We start from the raw sequence: 19,342 nt of genomic DNA, 5'->3' as shown, positions 1-19,342 counted from the left end.
AAAAAAAAAAAAAAAAAAAGCTGTCCAAACAGCTAAATGGACGAAGGCGGAAAAAAAAATCTAATCATATCCGATGACTGATAGCACTTATGATGAGGACGGGGTTAGAATATCCTGGAGTGAAGTGGTGCGTTCCCATTACCGCATCTCTCCATCTCGGAAAATGGCTTCATTAACAGGCCAGCGCCGAGAGCTCCCTCGCCGAGCGTATGACTGAGCAGTACCCCGAGGGTCCGTTGGAATGGCTGAGGTGAAGTCCATTAACACCCGACAGCTTGTTTTTTGACCACTAAATAAAACAGGGCATTTTTCTGCGTCTGCAGTATAAATAGCCTTTAGCTCAGAGGCTGAGGAGCATAAATTTCGAGGGTTGAAAACCCTCTGCAGAGAAGGAAATTAAAAACATGGATTGATATGCGCTGATCTGAAACTGGCTGAAGCCATAAAATATTATAGGAAGAGTCATGTCGCATGGTTAAGCAATTCCACAGGAGAGACAGTGCGGTTGTGCTGACAACCAAATCACATTCAGTACAAGAGCATGACTTAGAGAATAACATTTCTTTCATGCTATTGTACACTAATGTTACCCTTTGGCTGACTGCAATAACAATAAAGAAAATCATTGATCATTTTCTCTGTTCCCCTGCAAACCACAAAGCAAAGTTTTAACAGCGCAAAGGTTTTTATGCATTGCAGTTCGTTGCTACTGTATTTCCACATCACTGTAGACATTACAGGTCTTTAGAATCATGTACATTTCAATTTCAATCGCAACCAGGAAAAAAAAAAAAAACGTTAATCATTAATGTTATGCGAGTAAGCCGGACTTAGTGGTTATTGATGCCACTGATCCCACTGATGTCATGTTGAATACTGGTGCTTCTAAATTGTCCTTGTCCAACTAGATTTCTTTGTTTTGAGTCGCCACTATTGTACTATATTTAAAAAAACACACAGCCTTAAAAAAATATTCTTGCCATAACTTGTCTTGAATGCTGCCAAGCAGGCATTGAAGATATTTTTGTTATTGGACAGAAGTTATTTAGCTCTCCATCTTTGTTTGACATACCTGCCACTGTGGAAATACTATAATATCAATTCAACTGAAGGTTTTCTTTGTATGTCAATCACTGTCTGTTCAGTAATTTTAGATTTTTGACTATAATGGGGACACATATATAAAGAAGCTGGATTCCCCTCGCAATTCATGCCTCCAAAACTGGTTCAGCTCTTTTGGGGTATACTTCCTGATCCCTCAGGCAACCGGAGCTGGTAACTTCTGAGCCTATGACATAGCACTTACTTTCAAAGCACTTACACTCCAATAATGTGCCAACTGATGAAACGCTACACCACACTCGCCATTATTCCTCTGGATACAGGAGCCTCTGGAATGTATCAGATTCCTGCCTCAGGGGGTATGCACCTTGGAAACTTGGTCCCACTTCCACCAGCAAAAAGCCTCTCCCACTTTTCCCCTCAGTCCATCTTTCCATTCAGCAACATTCCTATAGAGGCCTGCTTGGTGAACACAATCCTGAGAACTGACTGACGCGTGCAGATATTTTATTCATTTCTCAGAACGACTTCCAAATCTCAATTTTTCAGATTGTTCTCCGGCTCTGTGTCACAGTTCTGACTACTGGATAAACACCACAATGAACTTCACCCTTTGCTCAGCCACAATTAAAGCCGGGTCGCACAACCCTCCATGCTTTGCGGCAAGCGCCGGAGCTCAACCAGAAATTCGAATTAAAAAACAATTTTGTGCCCTCGAGCAACAATGGTATAACATATCTCCTCTCTCCAGAGAGCAACAGTTATGCCATGCAGCACTCAAGCCTGTAGTATTGAGTATCTCTGAGTCACTGGCCTGCGTAATTCAGTCTGGGGAATTATGACAGTGGAAAATCATTTCCCAGGGCCGGGATAGGAGGCCATGGCTAATCGTTCAGTAATCTGATCTGCCTGCATACTGTAGCATTCAGCCGCGCGACTAGCCTAGCCAGCCAGTCACACATGTGGACACCCCCCGAGCCTGCCAACTGTCTGACGGAGGCGAGCGCTATTCAAAAACAACTCTCCAGGTTTTCCCGTGGATTACAGATGCTATCGGATCATTTGCTAATACTCGCTTGTGCTGTGCTGTTCAACATGTATTTACTCTTCCCCCACTCTCCAATACCCCTCACGACTGCGCAGCCTAAGCCAAAAAAAAAAAACCCACTCACACACACACACACACACACACACTCACAGCCACATACCAAGCAGAGAAAGACTCATTACCACTGACGTGACAGGCCACAACAGTACGATCTGCATTCCGCATAACGGAGCTTCATTTGATGAGGAGACATGCTTGTTTGTTTGCATGTTAAACAACATGTTATTTTTGTTTGATACTTCCATTGTATATTTGAGCATCCAGTGCATCCAGTAGCGTTGTAGTAGTGTATGAATGGAAGCCATAGGAAGCAGAGCTGTGGCACAAAGCGCTGCTTATACCCAGCAGAGAAGGTTGGAGGGCTCAAGTTTTGGAAAGATGCCTGGCCTCAGCCACACAGAGATGTCGGCCCCCCCACATACACCAAGTGCAGCTACAAGGGACACAGACAGAAAAGTACAAGAACTGGCATGTTGTGGGGCCAAATACTTGCTTACAATCACCTGCATTAAATATAATGGCATGTTCACTGCATGCAATTAAACCTGCATCCTCCTCTACAGGGAGATAAACGGCAACAAAGCAGATGTATCTCTTATTGACAGCTTCTCTCTTACCGTTCCACGTTCAGAGCTGAGCAGACAAAAACTCTGTGATCCTGCATCATTCTGATAAACGTCCAGATGACGACTGGTGACGCGATCTGTCACACGCTATCGTACCCACGCTATTTTATCGCCCATTGTGCGTAAGCATTGTAACCCAGCTGCACTATTTTTCCAGGTATATCTAAGTGAAAAGATGCTGATATATGATCAAATGGCTGCGGCAGCAGAGGCAGCCTTCATCAGCTGAAAGCGCTAGATCACAGCGTGTTTGGCAGCCAGTGGGAGCAGTCAGATGGAGGGTTAGAACAACCAGACAAACAGTTGGCACGGATAAATAGAACACAACTTAAGATTCTGCTCTCCACAAATTTGACAAACAAATGCCAGTAACCACATTTTTTTAAAAAAAAAAATGTAGTCTGCAAATGGGATAAGCCCTACTTTTCTTCTTCCTCTTCTTTTTTTTAAACAAATGCAGGGTGGGACAAGTGATAAACAACACATGGCTAAGGGAGTCGCAAAAATGTGAAGCATTGGTCAAATAAATCTCATGATACACAAAACCAGAAGGACGGCACTCTTCAGTTACAAAAAAAATGTCTTCTGCAGCTGAGGCGAAATGCAGGGAAAATCCTTATGACTTTGCCAAATACATTTGGAGCATGAGTCATTCTTGCTCGGTAATCTCTCACTCACATAGGTGCACGCTTGCATGCTCGTAACCCCCAAGGCAACAGATTTCAGGCAGGTCTGGACTGCCCCCTTTTTTTTTTCTTCTTCTTCTTCTTCTTCCCTTTCTTAAGAGCAGAGTCAAATGTTTATAGTATTTAATAGAAGGAGCTCTTGGTGGAGGCAGGAGTAACAAAGCAGCCTCACACAGCACAGGCGTGGGTCACGCTGGCTGAAAAGACACTGCATGGCTGGTGCACAGAGCCAGAGCAACAAAGCCACATGTCATCAACATTTTACAAGTGCAACTTTGTAGGTAGTGGATATAAAAAAAACTGGCTCACTTCCCTTTAAAAGTGTCAGTGCAGAATGTTGAGGAAACGTCAACATTACCTTGTAAACACAGATCATGAAGAGGATATCTGGAAATTGCTAGTAATTGTGAACAGTGAGGATCTGTAGAAAGCTCCGACAGGTAGCCAAATAATAATAATGAGCAATCACGTTGCAATATGTTGTGCGATCACAGCCCATAATAGATATAAATATGTTTGAATAATCACTGCTGGAGCAATATCTTGCTATTTCTAATTTACACAGTGAATTGTTTGGCCTCTTATCTGCAAAACACACCGCGGGAGATAAATAGTTGTATTGTGTTGAGATTAATAGAGATAACTTGGAGCGGGCATTGGAACACCGTCCGTGGTCCGCGGCTGCTCCAAAGTTAGAAAAACAAGTTGCAGCCCGGTGGTCTCTGGTTCCGGAGCTGCAGTCCGGGATCCGAGTCCACGCACGGAATTCCGACGTGAGACCGCCGGGCACGGCGCTATCACGAACCACAAACTTCCCCCACCGCTACCCGCACCGTTAGCCTCCCGTCTCCCGTCTCCAGCCCCCCGCCGCGGCCGTGTGGACGAGCCGAGCGCGGCGGCGAGGCTCCGCCACACACCGCCGGGGCTTCGCGGTCCCCGGCCGGGGGGAGAGCCAGGCCGAGAGCTGGCCTCAGCGCCGCCTGCGCCAGACAACGTACAACTAGCCTGGCCTGGGAGAGCCAGCGAGCGGGGCTGCTCGGTCGTGAAAGCAAAAACATGCAAGACAAAAAAAATAACAAATAAAAAAACACCACAAAAACAAAAACCACTCGCGTGGTGTCGATGCGCTCACCTTGTTCGTGGGAACCGTGGACGAGGCGCGCGCTGGTCGGGCTGAACGCTGGAGCACCGCGCGCCGGGCGCATTGTCGTCGTCTCGGCTCGCTGGCGGCCGTGATGTGGTGGAAGCGGCACAGCGGACTCGGCTGGGAGAAATCGGGAAATGTGAGAAAGCCTCTCTCTTTCTGCAGCTCCCTGCTCCGGCAGTAGCCCATAACTGTCGTCAGGAGGCGCCAGCACGGCGCATTTTTGCCCGATATGCGCATGCATGCATGCTACACAACTCCTCAAAGAAATCACTGTGCGATCATATTCCTGCAGGGGCTTATCTGCATCTGTGCACTTCAGAGCCGAGATTATAGCGGCCTTGATGTGCTTCGCGCTACTCCTCTTGTCGCAGTTTAATAGTGGCGTGATAGAGGAATTATCTGGGAAGTTTTTATGATTCCCCCCTTTTTTTCTGAAAATCAGAGCCCCGGGGTGGTGGAGATGGATGTGGTTAGTCACCACGGCGTGCAGATTACACAACATAGACACAGGGCGTGTTTGCAGCGGTGCATCAATCTGTGCTCCCTAATAAGAAATCACTTCAACATGTCCATAAAATCGGCTGCTAATGCAGCTCAGGCATACTGACCCTACTGTCAGCACAGCTTCTGTCTCTCTGCGGCTGATGCCAGTGAGTGGGCTGGACCATTGAAAAGCTCCCATATTCTCCTTTTCATATAAAGTTTTGGACACAATGTGTCAGTGTATTAGGAGAAAAAAAAATTTGGATACAATTATGTATCTTTTATATAACAAACCTCAACAAGTTCAACATTTTGAAGCTTTTTAAGCTGTTTCAGTGAGATGCTGCCAAAAAAGAGGTATTCTGTTGGCATCTTGCAGGTACAGCATTTTTTTTTTTTTTTTTTTTTTTTACAAATTCATCCTCACAGTGTGATTTAATTTATCTGCTCTAAAATATACATTTGCCATCACTGTAGTGGTGCTGAACAGGCTGCCAGTCCATCATGGGCAAATACAGACAGAAAAAAAATCACACATTACAGCAATTTACAGTAATTAACAGCAAATGCCTGTTTTTGCATTGTGTGCCAAAAGAAAACCCATGGACATACAAGGAGAATATGCAAACTCTGCAAAGACAGCCTGCACTCTACTCAGCTTGACAAATATCTCTCAATTAGGCAAAAGTGCTAACTACCACCCCACTTTGCAGCCCTCCTTAAGAACATTATGTGCAGTAAATTTTTCCAAGGGTTCCTGAGCTGCAGTGGAGGCCAAACCATAAGTCAATTCTAGCAAAATTATACTGTTCCTGTTCAATGGGTTTTTTCCCTGCCAATACTTATATAAAGGAAACTGTTCTGTACACACTAACTCCACAAATTTATCATTAAATTATACACATATATATATACTTAGGGGTGCATATAATATTAACACTGCATTATATGTATATTGGCCTTTCTTTGTACTGTGAGCCACATTCAGAAACATGTTGCCATGTTTTATTTTATTTCATTTTATGTGAGGGAGTCATAAAGAAAATGTCTCATAAATTGACATAATTAATGGGAATTAACAAATAATCCTAATTTACAGTGTCTGAATTTTATGCCAATAGTACAGTTAAAGCAATCAACAACATTTTGGGAATAGAATTACTTGAACTGAACTCCAGAGCACAGCATTTGAGGTAGAGTAGTGTACGGACACATCCTCTAGCCGTGTGACTCATGAGGTTGGTGATTTTGATTACAGAGTAGTGACTAAATCCAAGACAAAGCCATCCTTCAAAACAGCTTTGGCTGTCTCATCCAGTCACATGATGGAGGAGAGAGCGTCACGCGACTCATTAAGACAAAAAAGGCAATGCCCAGAAGGTTCACTTTGGTGTCCTACTAATCACTGGGCCGCAGACAGACTGTGCAACTGGCTGCAAAGGAAGACAAAGCTTTTTGGAGAAAATCATGATCACAGCAGCAATTAGGGACTTTAAAATACAAATGTTCTGGACCCTAAAGTCACTGAATACCAGCAGTTGATGAAGAAGAACAAAAGAGCATGTTTGTTTGCTCACCCAAGACTTAAGATTAAAAGTAGCCAGACTTTCCTTCCCCAATTGCAGGATAGTTGCCGCACTTGGAAAGCTTTGCCTGCTCTCCAGGCCTGTATCTAATCCCTGCCCTGGCCTCTGACTCCACAACCTCACTCTGACCTTAAATAAACATTAGGGACTTAATGCCCATCCGTAATCTTCAACATCCCTTGCCCCAGTAATTGGAGTTTCACACAGCAAAAACACCCTGACCTGAATCAGAACAGGTGGATAGATAAACTGTAAGCGGACAACACAATTGGCTTATACAAGCTCACACACAGACCAGCCAATCAGTACGTGTCTCACTCATCTTCTTTCTCCCTCTCACACATTGAGTGTGGCTTAAAGCACTTGCATGCCTTACTCCCTGTGATTAAAAGTACTAAAAACAACCCATTCTTCCAGCTACTGGATCAAAATTCATAATTTTTAAATTAAACGTACTTTATTAGTCCATCACGGAAATATTATTTTTCCAGGCAGACTTGAGAATTGGTCTCACAGCACTGCCATGATGCACGCAGGTGATAATGGAAAACATTACAGCATCTAAAGAGTCCATTTCAGCTGAGGAGAGCTCTAATCGAAGTTCATCATGTGGCATCTGTAAGGCATGGTCACAGAGATTTGTTTTGATGTGAAAAAGTTTGCTATTAACCGTCCATTTCATGAGATCAAAATGTGTTGATATCGTTTTCATTCTGTTCAACATTTGTTTCACATGAAATCTTCAAACTGGACATATCTGGGACATTCCGTTTTTCTGCTTTTACCCATCCCTATTTGCATTATGTTAGGATGCCCTGGGGAGCTAATAGGGGTTAAAGGTGTTCCTCAGGGAGGCACAGTGGTAGCCTGTCTGGTGTGGGATTTTAACCTGTGAACTTCTAATCACAAATTCACTTCTTTATCCACAAGGCCACCGCTGCCAAACTATTACTTAAGATAAAAAAATAAATAAATAATGCTGTTTTTGATGTATCCTGGGTATATTAGATAGGCCTACTACTTAAATATTACTCCTATTAACACCCCATGTGAGTTACTAATTTTGTGATTTGTGAATGATAAGATGGATCGAGCTCAGAAGACTCAGATCTTTGCAAACACATCTCCTTCCAACCTGTAAATTGTGATCCAATTATGACACCAGTCTCATGATCATCTCCTTCTTATTCACTCAATAATAATAATAATAATAATAATAATAATAATAATAATAATAATATAGTAAATTTCTGAGGCTTCTTTGAGTTGACAGTTTATTGAAATAGGGCGACACCCTAAGGTGAAACGTGGCTCTCCACCGCGGTGCATTGTGGGTGGATGCCTCGTCTCGTTGTGTTTAGCCCGCTTGGCTCTCACGCTTCAAAATGGCGACCTCCCTGGGCTCCAACACCTACAACAGACAGAACTGGGAAGACGCGGTACGTCTGTTTCACTCTTTAAATCACAGAGAAATGATTACGACCGGATATATTATCCTTTCAGTTGCACTTGTGGGAGTCATGACATTAACTAGTGTGCTCAGTGGCTCCAAAGTTAACTGGTTAGCTTTCCGTTAGCCGGTTAGCTTTCCTTTGGTAGCGTGGCTGCTATCGACACTTAGCATCAAGCTTTAAATGTTAACTTTGACTTGTTATAGCTCAAGTTATTAAAACACACCATGTAGTTCCAGTGAGTACGAGTCGCTAAAGAAAATAATCGTCTCTTAGATTTGATTCTAAATCGGATTTCGTGAATAAACATGACCAACTTACTGACTTTTAGCGTTAGCGGGCTAACAGTTCAGGAAGTGTTTCATTAAAGCAAAAGTGCGGCTATGATCAAACCTGCTGTAACGAATTAACTGCATCACAATGGGAATGTTTGGTTTTACTGTAATATGAAACTTTAAATACTTTATCGTAATTGTAAGCTTAATGAGCGATAGCTATATATTGTTAGCTTAGCAGGTGTTCGGCTGCTTTCAGCGGTTTAATATCTCGACGTGCGACTATTTTTCAGATTTACTTATTCGTTTTTACGTAGTCTCCGCGGTAAAAAATGCATAACCTTTTAGTCAAATTTGTGAAAATGTCGAATATTCATTAACGTTACCTCACTGTGTAAACCGCAATATAATCTGACGTACAATGTAATTGATAGCTTTAATATTACCTTTTTGTTTTTGCTTTGTTGAGATGTTTGATGTTTTAAACAACTACCAACCTAATCAGTTCGTATGAGATCAACTATTAGTCCATTTAGACAAAACTGAAGCCCGTTTTTTCTGAAGAGATTGTATGCCAGAGTCGTGGGGGTTTATAGGTCAAAGAAACAAAGGAAACCCCGTTTTTAAATGTTAGCCATTGTGAACCTGAATATTAGTGGTTTCTTTTTTGTTGTTTATTTTGACGGACTCTGCCAAAATCATTCCTGCAAATATTTTTCATGATCTTATCAACATACTCACAATTCCCCACATTTTCTTAAACCATGCATGTTATTTGTACATATTATGGAGAAAATGTAACATTACATTTTCAGCAAGTATGTACTCTGTACTTGATCAATGTGTAATGAGAGGCTGTATTGTAACCCTCCTAAATCTCTGTAGCCTTTCTATATAAGGCCTTGAATCGGTTTGTCTCAGCTGAGCCATGACACAGCAATGAATTTGGCTAACGCTGGTTTTATTAAGACACCAGAATATAAACTTTGCAACTCTAGAATACGTAGTTGACGTTAGAGCCACAAGAGCTGCTTATATTTAGGCGTTTGGCTGATGCTGTCAGTGGAACAGATTAACACAAGGTCGTTTTCAGCAGTGAACTCTTGGGCTGTAACAGCATCCTTCAACAGATGGCAAAGTAAGACTGAGCAAGTCCCACATCTCGTGCTGTGTACACTATTCACACATGTAACTTCGCCAAGGTGCCCAAAGCAGAAGGTGAATCCAAGACAACAGGCCAAGTACATTTATCAGGCACCTCATACCGGAATATCATTGGGTGGATAACAAATACTGTTATTTGGGTTTTGCTCATCAAAACATATTTCTTTCTTCCTTTTTTTTCCAGGACTTTCCAATTCTGTGTCAAACATGTTTAGGAGAAAATCCCTACATCCGCATGGTGAGCAAATATTCTTGTCATCAAAATGAGTCACAAAAAAAGGTTATTTTCTTTTACTGATCATATCAGCATGTGCAGAAGCTAATCTATTCATACTTTGTTATACAGACCAAGGAGAAGTATGGGAAAGAATGCAAGGTATGCTTCACAAAACACTGTTAAGCTGCTCACAGCTTTTTGGACAGCTCCATCTCTTTTCACTCAACCTGTACAAACATTAGTTTATTTTTTAAAAAATTCTTCATCTTCCAGATTTGTGCTCGACCATTTACGGTGTTTCGATGGTGTCCGGGCACACGGATGCGTTTCAAGAAGACAGAAGTCTGTCAAACCTGCAGTAAAATGAAAAATGTGTGCCAGACATGTCTGCTGGACCTGGAGTATGGTGAGTGTCTCTGATTATCTTATCTGATTTGCTCTGTGTTGTTCTTTGGACTGTCGCCGCTCTGAGTTTAACCTCTCTTGGTTTTTAACAGGTTTACCCATCCAGGTTCGAGACACGGGACTGTCTGTTAAAGACGATATTCCCAGGTCAGATGTGAATAAAGAGTACTACACACAGAACATGGAGAGAGAGGTAAAGCTGAATAATACATCTGCATCTCCACTGTCTATCCTGATGCCTTTTTTTTGAAAAAATGTTTTACATACAGAAAATCCCCAAAAATGCTACACGTTTGAAAGTTATTGTCAATGTGTGTGTGTGTATATATAATTGTATATGCACAGAAGCACACATGCCAATACTTTAAGTGAAGGCATCCCTGGTGCAGTGTTGCAGAGTCTGATGTGCATGTTACATGTAACAAATGTTTATTGTCTGATTGGGTATATCTGTGGTTTGATTGAATTTCATTGCAGTCAACTTAAGCTGATATATCAAGTGCTGGATTAACTAATTTCTGAATAGCAGTGCTTCTGTTAGATGTCTCACTTTTGATTGATTGTACCTGTGCGTTTACAGATAGCTAACTCTGATGGCACTCGGCCGGTGGGCCAGGTCGGTAAAGCCGCCAGCTCCAGCGATATGCTGCTCAAACTGGCCCGGACCACGCCGTATTACAAAAGGAACCGGCCACACATCTGCTCCTTCTGGGTGAAGGGAGAGTGCAAAAGAGGGGAGGAGTGTCCCTACAGGTGAGCTGCATGACAGTCGGTCAGACGAAACGTGTTGCTCATTACCTTGCTATATGTACTATGTTTGGCCCATGACAACATGCTGATGTGTTAAATGTTTTGTGTGATTTATCATCGTCGCACAGGCATGAGAAGCCCACAGATCCCGATGATCCTCTCGCTGACCAAAACATCAAGGATCGTTACTATGGCATCAACGACCCGGTGGCTGACAAGCTGTTGAAGAGGGCCTCCACCATGCCTCGGCTGGACCCACCGGACGACAAGTCCATCACCACGCTCTACATCGGGGGTCTGGGAGACACAGTTACAGATGGAGATCTCAAGTAAGCATCTCTCTTTAAATTGTCTTTTGCACACATGTTGTGCCTATTTGCTAAAAAAAATTAAATAAATAAACCTTTACCACTACAGTGAGCTGACTTTTTTCAATTTTATTTTGGGCAGAGAGATCGCTTTAACTTTTGTTGTGCAAACATAAAAAATACGATAAAAATATATTTTTTTATCCTGTTTATAAAAAAGTTATCAAAAGAATTGTTAATTAGTTAAAGCGATTTCTATCAAGAGAACAGTTAAACAATATCATGTTTTTTCTTTTTCTTTTGCTTCATGTGCTTCTTTTTAGACAGTTTAACTATGCAAATTATTACATTGTCTTCTAGAAATACTAGCACTCTATTTTCTTGTTTGAAAGGTGTTTTTTTTTTTTTTCTTTTTTCTTTTTAATTTGCAAAGCAAAACGGTTCTGGATGATTTGAAGCTTCTAATCACAACATTGTGGTTTTATCGAGTTTGTGTTTGTGTCTCTGCAGGAGCCACTTCTACCAGTTTGGGGAAATCCGCACCATTACCATCGTTCAGCGGCAGCAGTGCGCGTTTATCCAGTTTGCCACGCGGCAGGCAGCAGAAATGGCTGCTGAGAAGTCCTTCAACAAACTGATCATTAATGGACGGAGGCTCACGGTGAAGTGGGGAAGGTAAACGTGACTCAATTTGTGCAAATCCAATATTTTGATTAGGGGAAGAAAAAAAAAGGCTCATCTTGCTCTCTCACAAACATCCTGAGTTTCCATACAGCCCCACTAAGCAGAGACACTTAGAGGGAGGTGTGAAAATTTATAATGATAATTTGGCTATTAAACACCAGGTGGTGTGCAGATAGCATGAGTGTTTGAAAGTAACAGCCTGAAGTAATGCCACCATCACTGTCACAACTGTCAGTAGATTACTGACTGCGGCGATTTTAAAATATGATTATTACTGACTCACTAAGAGTGTAATCATAACACAGTGATTGTGCCAGACGCCCCTCTTGAGGTTTTTTTTTTTTAATTATTTTTATTTAGAAGCTATTCTTCTCTTGCACATCATTTCAGAGTGTTTCGTGAATTGATGTCTTCAGTAACTCTTGCTTTTCTTTTTAGATCTCAGGCTGCAAGAGGAAAAGACGGACTCAAGGACGGAGTCAGTGAGATGGGCACCAGACTTGATCCTGTACCTGGACTCCCAGGAGGTACGTCCGCAAACAGAGAGCTGCACCTGTGCATTCATATGCATACTTGACATAGTTATGGTAGCTACAGCGTCATTTATGAAAACATGCAATTACAGTTGCATGGAACATTTTGGAAGAACCACAAAGAAAAAAAACTGCATTAGTGCCTGAACAAATGGCAAAAAGTACAGAACACTTGCATGCAAACATTTTCCATTAACACTGTTCATACTGGTAGTGATGCACGTTTTATAATACGTGTTGAATAAAAGATACAATAGATGCATGCGTGAGCGCTCCTTCTCTCTCAAATTAAAAGGAGATCAGAAGAACTGTGCTGCACATTAGAGATGAGCTGTAACCTAATCATGTGGTTTATTCCTGAATTGTGTTTGTTGTCGCTCCAGCTCTGCCTCCACCTCCTGCGCTAGATGAAGAGGCTCCCGCAAACTACTTCAACCTCGACCCGAGCTCTTCCCCTGCTGTCATGAACATCGGCTTGCCTCCACCCCCAGGCATCAACCCACCTCCTCCAGGTAAATATCTAACTTTCATCGCTTTCACTCCACACCGCAGCTGAGAATGTTACAGTCATAATGCTTTGCTGTAGCAAGAGAAGAAAAAAAGTAAATTCAACAGTGAACCAAGAAAATTGATTTTACAGCTTATGAGAAACTCAGACTACTTCAGTCCAGGTTTCACAGCAATCTCATGTGTCCTTTTTTATTTTCTGTTTTCAGGTTTTGGCCCTCCAATGTTTCACCCCATGGGTCCTATGGCCCCACCTATGCCCCCTCCCATGAGCATGAGACCTCCAGGTCAAATCCACTACCCCTCCCAGGATCCTCAGCGTATGGGGGCCCACGCAGCACACGGCGCACGTCACGGGGATTAATTAGCTGCTTGAATTCATGTTGTGATTTGGTGTCATCTCTCTCTATTAAAGCCGATCCGGTGTCTTCACACGAAAAGGTGCAGGTTGTTCCGAAACTTGGATCTATTCCAAGACCCGCAGTCAGACGACTGCCTGGATCTGAAGACGTTACTCAGATGATCATAACGCGCCAGAGTCACATGTGAACAGAGAAACCTAAAGGACTTAAAAAATGAGAATAAGGGCCACTGTGACCACAACCATAGGGTTTTTAAGGATTCCTGTGTTTCTAGCCATTGTACATATAAAATGTGTTCTTTAGGTGAGACATGGATTTAGTTCAATGTGCAAAATACCACACGTTTAATTCTGAGGAGCGTTTGTAAACTTGTCAACTATCGGTTCCGCTGTCTTTTTTTTTTTTTTTCCATTAGCCTTGTCTTGATATTCTACCACATAATGATCTACGTAATTGTAAGGATTTTTTTGAACGTTATTGTCATTAAAATGACTTACTTTTGTCATTAATCATCCCAGTGTATTTTCGTTGTTTTTAATGAAAGGATTTCTACTTGTGTTTGGTAAGATGTGAAACAGAAGAGATCACGATTGGGGTGGATAACGGGAACACTAGGTCGGAGTGATTATCTTGAGGCAGCGTTGTCCTAGAGTGGACGGGGGTAAGAGTTCATCTAAGCTGGTCAAATCACTCGGCAGTAGCAAAATAATGTTATGCCAAAAAATACTTTCCCCTCCACCGATATACCCTGTGATCACGAATGGATTCATCTTTGTAAGACGAGAGCAGCAAGCGTAGGCCAGCGCTCCGGCCTCCGCTCATAGTTCGTTAGATTCTGGGTTGTAATCCATTCCCCATCCCCTGGGCGCTCTGTTGAAGTTGGGTCGGTGACACATGCGCTCCAGTACGACACCAGGGAGGTTCTGGGGCTCCACGGCCTCGAAGTTGATCACCGGGATCACCCGTTTGCTCGCCATAGCTCCTCCGAACGGCATCGCGGACCTGAGAAAGAAAGCAGACACTTGAGTTCACGGCTCACACGCTGCTTCCCATAAAGAGTCGACACATGATACACATCCAGTCATCGCTGCCTCTGACTGAACGTCCTGTTAACACACAAACCCACTAGGGGTTTAAGATGAGTCCAACTGGGGCTGCGGTGAACTCGATCTCCTTTACTTATGTGGCTGCTTCTGCCATTAGAGTCAGTTCCGATCGAATTAGGGCTTCATAATTACATGAAAACCTTAAGGGTGTAACTGAATCCCTCTGCTGGTGGTAAAGTCTGAGACTCTCTGGCAGAATCCGTTTGATTGACATCTGTAATTGAGTAAAATAGGGCTTTGTCTTTCTTATGTTCTCTATTTCTCCATCTGCCCAGGCTTAACCTTTGTTCTGCCTCGCCTGTGTGATACAATTCCTTGTGTTCCATGGGAAAGGTGATTCCTTTTGGTGTGCAATCTGTCTTGTGGACCCATTAAAAGCTTGAAACCCCCCCACCGCCACCCCGGTGGATCATCTTTCAAGAGCCGGTGTTCAAAATAGCCATCATGCAGCCACACTCCGAGGAGGTGCAAGCCAGAGACTGGATTAATTTCCAAACTGTGGAAACATGGAGTGAAGCCGAGGCAAGAAGTGATGGTGATGGATAAGACGGTGAGGTCATCGGCAGGTCTATTTGTAAGACGGGTGGGACCGAACACCCGCGTTTCCAGCATTGCGGGAGTGACCGGTCTGTGATTTATCTGGGAGAGCCCGGCCTCGGCTGCATTTACCTGTTAAAGCACCTGTAGTTGGCAGGCTGTAGCCGTGGTGGGAGCTGGGGCAGCTGGGCACTGATGGAAACCAGGAGCTCCTCATTGTTTCCCAAAGCTTCCCTCCATGGAGAACAGTAGGATTTGGGGATTACGGTTGTGTTGAATTTCTCCGGAGGAATCTTCTTCAAAGGGCCAGTGTAGCCTGACCGAGACAAACAAAATGTGACGCGAGTGGATAAAATTAGAGGATCGCCGGGGGTAAAGTGAAACGTATGCTACAGCAGTTTTCAGTCATTTAACTTTTTTCAATTTTAAGTCAGGCGCTCAACCTTATGCTGCGGGAAAGGGATAATTGTGGAATTAATTTCAAACCCCACAAGATAAATAAGAAAAAAAGCATATTGAAGCACACACACATACACACACACACCCACACCCATCTAATATACATATAAATCTCTTTGATGTCACTCCTGTCACCAATAGGAAAAACAGTAATTAGATCTCGGTGTGAACTGCTCATAATAAACAGAGCGCAGCTCACTGTCAGTCAGACTGTAAGCAGAACCTTCTGTCAGGGCAAATACACAACAGCAAGCAGCAAAGATGCTCACAGATAATTGCTTTCCACAAACTGCCAGCTCTCCTGGCACTGGTTATAGTAAAACTAATTTATGTGCTCAGTGAATTTCCATAAGAAAGGTGAAGCACAGTTGGAACATGACTGCAGTGTCTGTCTGGTCTAAGCCCTTGTCGTCCTTCAGGACTGTTCCTACGCTCTGTGTTGGACTGCGGCCGTCCCCTCTTCGCCGTGCGTCGCACCATTTACCTGGAGCCAGGACATCGGGGCTGCCCTTCTTTGCTACAGTCTTCTGAAGGTTCACGACCAGGCTATGCTTACCAGGGACTGCAAAAGCCTGGTTTTCCTTCCCTCCCTGTGGCTCTGGGATGATCTGTGGGGGAGGAATGGCCTCGCATTGAACCTGGGAGGAAAACACACCGAGTGAGGTTTATTTACTCATTACTGTGACATGTTATTGAACGGAACAGCCAAACCCTCCAATTGGACACGCCGAAGGTTGTTTTTATAAAGTGATTCCGCCATGTGTTTTCAAACTGTACTTGTTTTCGTTTCTTATCAATCTCCAAAAGTCAATAATTAAAACAATTCTGGACATACACCCAAAAATACGTGTATACCTTTCTTCATATTTTCTAAACGAGCCCAGCTTTATAGTTTGCTAAGATTTTCTAACAGTTATCCTTGTTAAGATGTCAAAGGTCTGTTACTGCACCTCGTGAAAACGAGCGTTGACGCTGAAAAAGGTCAGACTTCAGTTTCCATTAATTATGCGTAACTCCTTGCTGCACCCGGCACACCACGATGCTGGTATCAGCAAATGTGCATCAGTATAACAGACTTTCTCACAGTCAGATTCCAGGCTGGAGTGAAATCAGAGGCTATAAATCATCCTGCGCTGCGCAGCATCCGTCCCTTCCTTACGTTATAGTTGTTATAGGCATCGCTGGTGACGTTCTCCAGCGTGAACTTCTCCGCCCTCCTCTGTCTCTCCTGAAACATCCGAGAGCCCCGATTTGATGGAAGAGTGAGCTCCTCCATCATCACATCTCTTGGGACGCTTATCTTCTTCCCCAGGTTCAGACCTTTTGCACAACATCAGAAACAGATGCACTGAAGTAAATTATATAACTAGCGTGGCGGGGGAAAAAAAGTTTTAGTGATGTGAAGTGAATTTAAACTTAGTCTGGTGTTAGCTGTAGTGGCAACTTCAAGACATTTGGAAAAAGAGAGGAAGAAACACTATCAAAGACCTTCGGCAAATCGTGATGTCTCTGCTTGTTTCTGTCAACATGAAGCAGCTGAAAGCGAAAGCGAGCGCAGCATCACTAAGTTGGTGTCCCCACAGCTTTCGCTCAAGGCCTCCTCTTGTATTATAGCACGGCACCGTGGAGGGTCTGAAATAGCCTGAAGATGATGTCAAGTGGTGTGTAATGTTTGTTGTGGTCCCAAGTCGCACGGGTAACTGGGCATATAAATAGGATCTTAAGTTGAAAGACTCATGCCAGAGCAGATGGCCCTCTCACCCGCAACTGAAAAGTGTTGGGAGAGCACTGGGCGCATGCCACCCTCCAGGACCTGCCTTTGTGTATAAATTCAGTGGCTGATTTCATATTTCGCCGAGTTTTGGAAAGCGTCGCTTCAAAAACGAGCCGGGGGGACTGCGCTGGAAAAAAACAAACTCTGCGACGGAGACGGTCCCCGCTGGAATGTTTGGAGAATTTCAGCTGCATGCTGGCGCTCCTGGGATTTGGGTGAACCGCTGTCCACTTGTCTACTGGCTAACACACTTTGATGTCTGGCTCAATTACATCTGACAGCCCCAGCTGCGATCTCCCTCCATGGCTGGCAGTGTGTGGGTGTAAGTACACACCACTTCTTGCTGCAATATGAAAACCATTATGCAAACTAATGTGTGTCATTTTTATCTCCAATCTTCTGCGTCCTGACAGACAAACAGGCACTATTTCCATCGTGCGCTCACCTCCTCTGGCCTCTCGGGACAGAGCTCTGGCCTGCATCATCCTCTGCTTGGTCAGATCTCCCAGGCCTGACTGCATTATTCTCTTCAGCTTCTTCTTCTTCTTCTTCTAATAAAAAGAGGCATTTCTATTATTAGCTTAAGAATTAAACCTATCATAAGCACTACAGCTTGTAATTTTTATAATAGTACCCTTAATCCCTTCTATATTTATATCACCGCAAATCTGTAATCATTGGCTTCTACTTTAGAAACAAAAGCAAGAAAAATTTCCTGTTCTGACTGAAAAACGCTGCGATGCCTCGCCTCGCAGTCACAAGTCCTCCATTATTTTGAGTGACTGTGCCAAGGTTACTGGAACAATACGCTGTAATTTCGAAACGCGCTGGAATTGAGGATTTAAAATTTAAATGAGAATGTCGTCGTGCGCTGTAGTACTTTCAGTAAAGCAGTTTTAAAAAAAGAAAGAGAGAGAGTAATGAAAAGTCACTTTTCAGTAAAATCTTTCCATTTCTTAACTGTCTCTTCAGAAACAAAGAGACTTTCACTGTTCATACAGTTCCAATGAAACTGCTTCCTATTTTTCTGCTGACTTTAACCCTGCTCCTTACCTGGGCTCTCACCTGTGATCCCACCCTGTGTGTGTGCCGGGTGTCGGGGTGTCAGGGTGCCGGGTGTCGGGGTGCCGGGTGCTCGTCTGGGCGCTGGTTGTGGTTCGCCTTGCACTGTTGCCGGGATGCTTCTGCACTTGACTCTGCCACTCCTCAGTAGACCATGAAGAGAGTGTAAAAAACTCACCCGAAGATACCCCCGGCGCTTACCTCACCGGGTTTATTTTAGCCGGGGGGTGAGAGAGCGAGGGCGGACGGAGGAGGGAGGTTTTTCGTGGGGGGGTGGGTATAAAAGGACGATTAAGGTAAAAGGGGCAAGTGAAAAGATTTACCTCCTGACTGCAAGCTTCTTTGATAATAAAAATTGGATCCTGTAGGGTGTGTGCGTGTGTGTGTGTGTGTGTGTGTGAAATAACAGCAGCTGTGCAGGCTGTGACACACAGGGGCCAACCATCCGGCCTTCCCACAGCAAACATAGACTTTTATGGCAGCGCCTATAAAACTGATGAGGGCTCTGTGATCAGAGGTTGTGACACTGTTGTGGAGTCCAGGGTCAGAGGTTAAACTCTTCGGCAGGTTGCTCTTCAATTTTCTTTTGGCGTGAGACCTTTGACCTCCACTTTTCCCAACCTGCTTAGAGTTATGAGTGTTACAAACTCTGCGGTTATTCCGCAGCGGACTACATGGCCATAAATCGAAGCATTCCCCACACCGGGTTTCATTATCTGGTTTACGTAGAGCAGAGAGTAACTATTTCTGCATAAACTCTCTTTTGAGTTCCACTATGAGTTATGACCTTTATCTTTATATTAGGTTGTCCTTTTTGAACTCCAGTTAGTTTTTATCATGCCGCTTTTTCCCCCCGCAAATTGATTCATTGAGCCCAGCGGGAGCCTGGAGGGAAAAACATTTTCTTTATCCCTGCTGAGATTGGATATCGATTTCACACCTGCCCTGCTACACAATGCCACTATGTCCCAGCGGGAAGTCTCCCAGCCACCGAAAGAAAATGTGAAGTCATCCTGAGTCACAAAAAGCCCATCAAGAGATAGACCATAG

The 19,342-nt window shown here is 43.6% G+C and overlaps 3 protein-coding genes across 7 annotated transcripts in view; 1 reads left to right on the top strand and 2 right to left on the bottom strand.

Moving 5' to 3' along the window:
• The window catches only part of LOC115397155 (bifunctional heparan sulfate N-deacetylase/N-sulfotransferase 1), a 44,030-nt gene extending 39,179 nt beyond the window's left edge, over nt 1–4,851 (bottom strand). The window contains exon 1 of the mRNA XM_030103362.1: nt 4,615–4,851. The gene's annotated coding sequence lies outside the window, so the exon portion shown is untranslated. The remainder of the gene's footprint in view (nt 1–4,614) is intronic.
• A 3,189-nt stretch (nt 4,852–8,040) lies between these two features.
• Nucleotides 8,041–13,868, top strand: rbm22 (RNA binding motif protein 22). Its single transcript, XM_030105987.1, has 11 exons — nt 8,041–8,137; nt 9,773–9,826; nt 9,935–9,964; nt 10,079–10,211; nt 10,303–10,403; nt 10,791–10,963; nt 11,089–11,289; nt 11,779–11,943; nt 12,391–12,479; nt 12,869–12,997; nt 13,202–13,868. Exons 1-11 carry the CDS (start codon nt 8,084–8,086, stop codon nt 13,354–13,356), a joined length of 1,284 nt encoding a protein of 427 aa, XP_029961847.1. The 5' UTR covers nt 8,041–8,083; the 3' UTR covers nt 13,357–13,868.
• On the bottom strand, nt 13,748–18,429 carry LOC115398934 (myozenin-2-like). 5 transcript variants are annotated; one of them, XM_030106008.1, is made up of 6 exons: nt 18,296–18,429; nt 17,676–17,781; nt 16,616–16,776; nt 15,941–16,094; nt 15,130–15,313; nt 13,748–14,356 (listed from the first exon to the last, which is right to left on the bottom strand). In XM_030106008.1, the coding sequence occupies exons 2-6, from the start codon at nt 17,749–17,751 to the stop codon at nt 14,173–14,175; spliced, it is 759 nt and encodes a 252-aa protein (XP_029961868.1). In that variant the 5' UTR covers nt 17,752–17,781; nt 18,296–18,429; the 3' UTR covers nt 13,748–14,172. The 5 variants fall into 5 exon arrangements, with proteins under 5 accessions (XP_029961868.1, XP_029961859.1, XP_029961892.1 ...); XM_030105999.1 differs by having other exon boundaries at nt 18,284–18,425; XM_030106032.1 differs by having other exon boundaries at nt 16,013–16,094; nt 18,284–18,425.
• Between the last annotated feature and the right edge of the window lie 913 nt (nt 18,430–19,342).

This window comes from Salarias fasciatus, chromosome 2, assembly GCF_902148845.1.
Source record: "Salarias fasciatus chromosome 2, fSalaFa1.1, whole genome shotgun sequence".
Classification (NCBI taxonomy): Eukaryota; Metazoa; Chordata; class Actinopteri; order Blenniiformes; family Blenniidae; genus Salarias; species Salarias fasciatus.
Note: the sequence above shows the minus strand (reverse complement) of the source record. Positions and strands in the feature narration are given on the sequence as shown.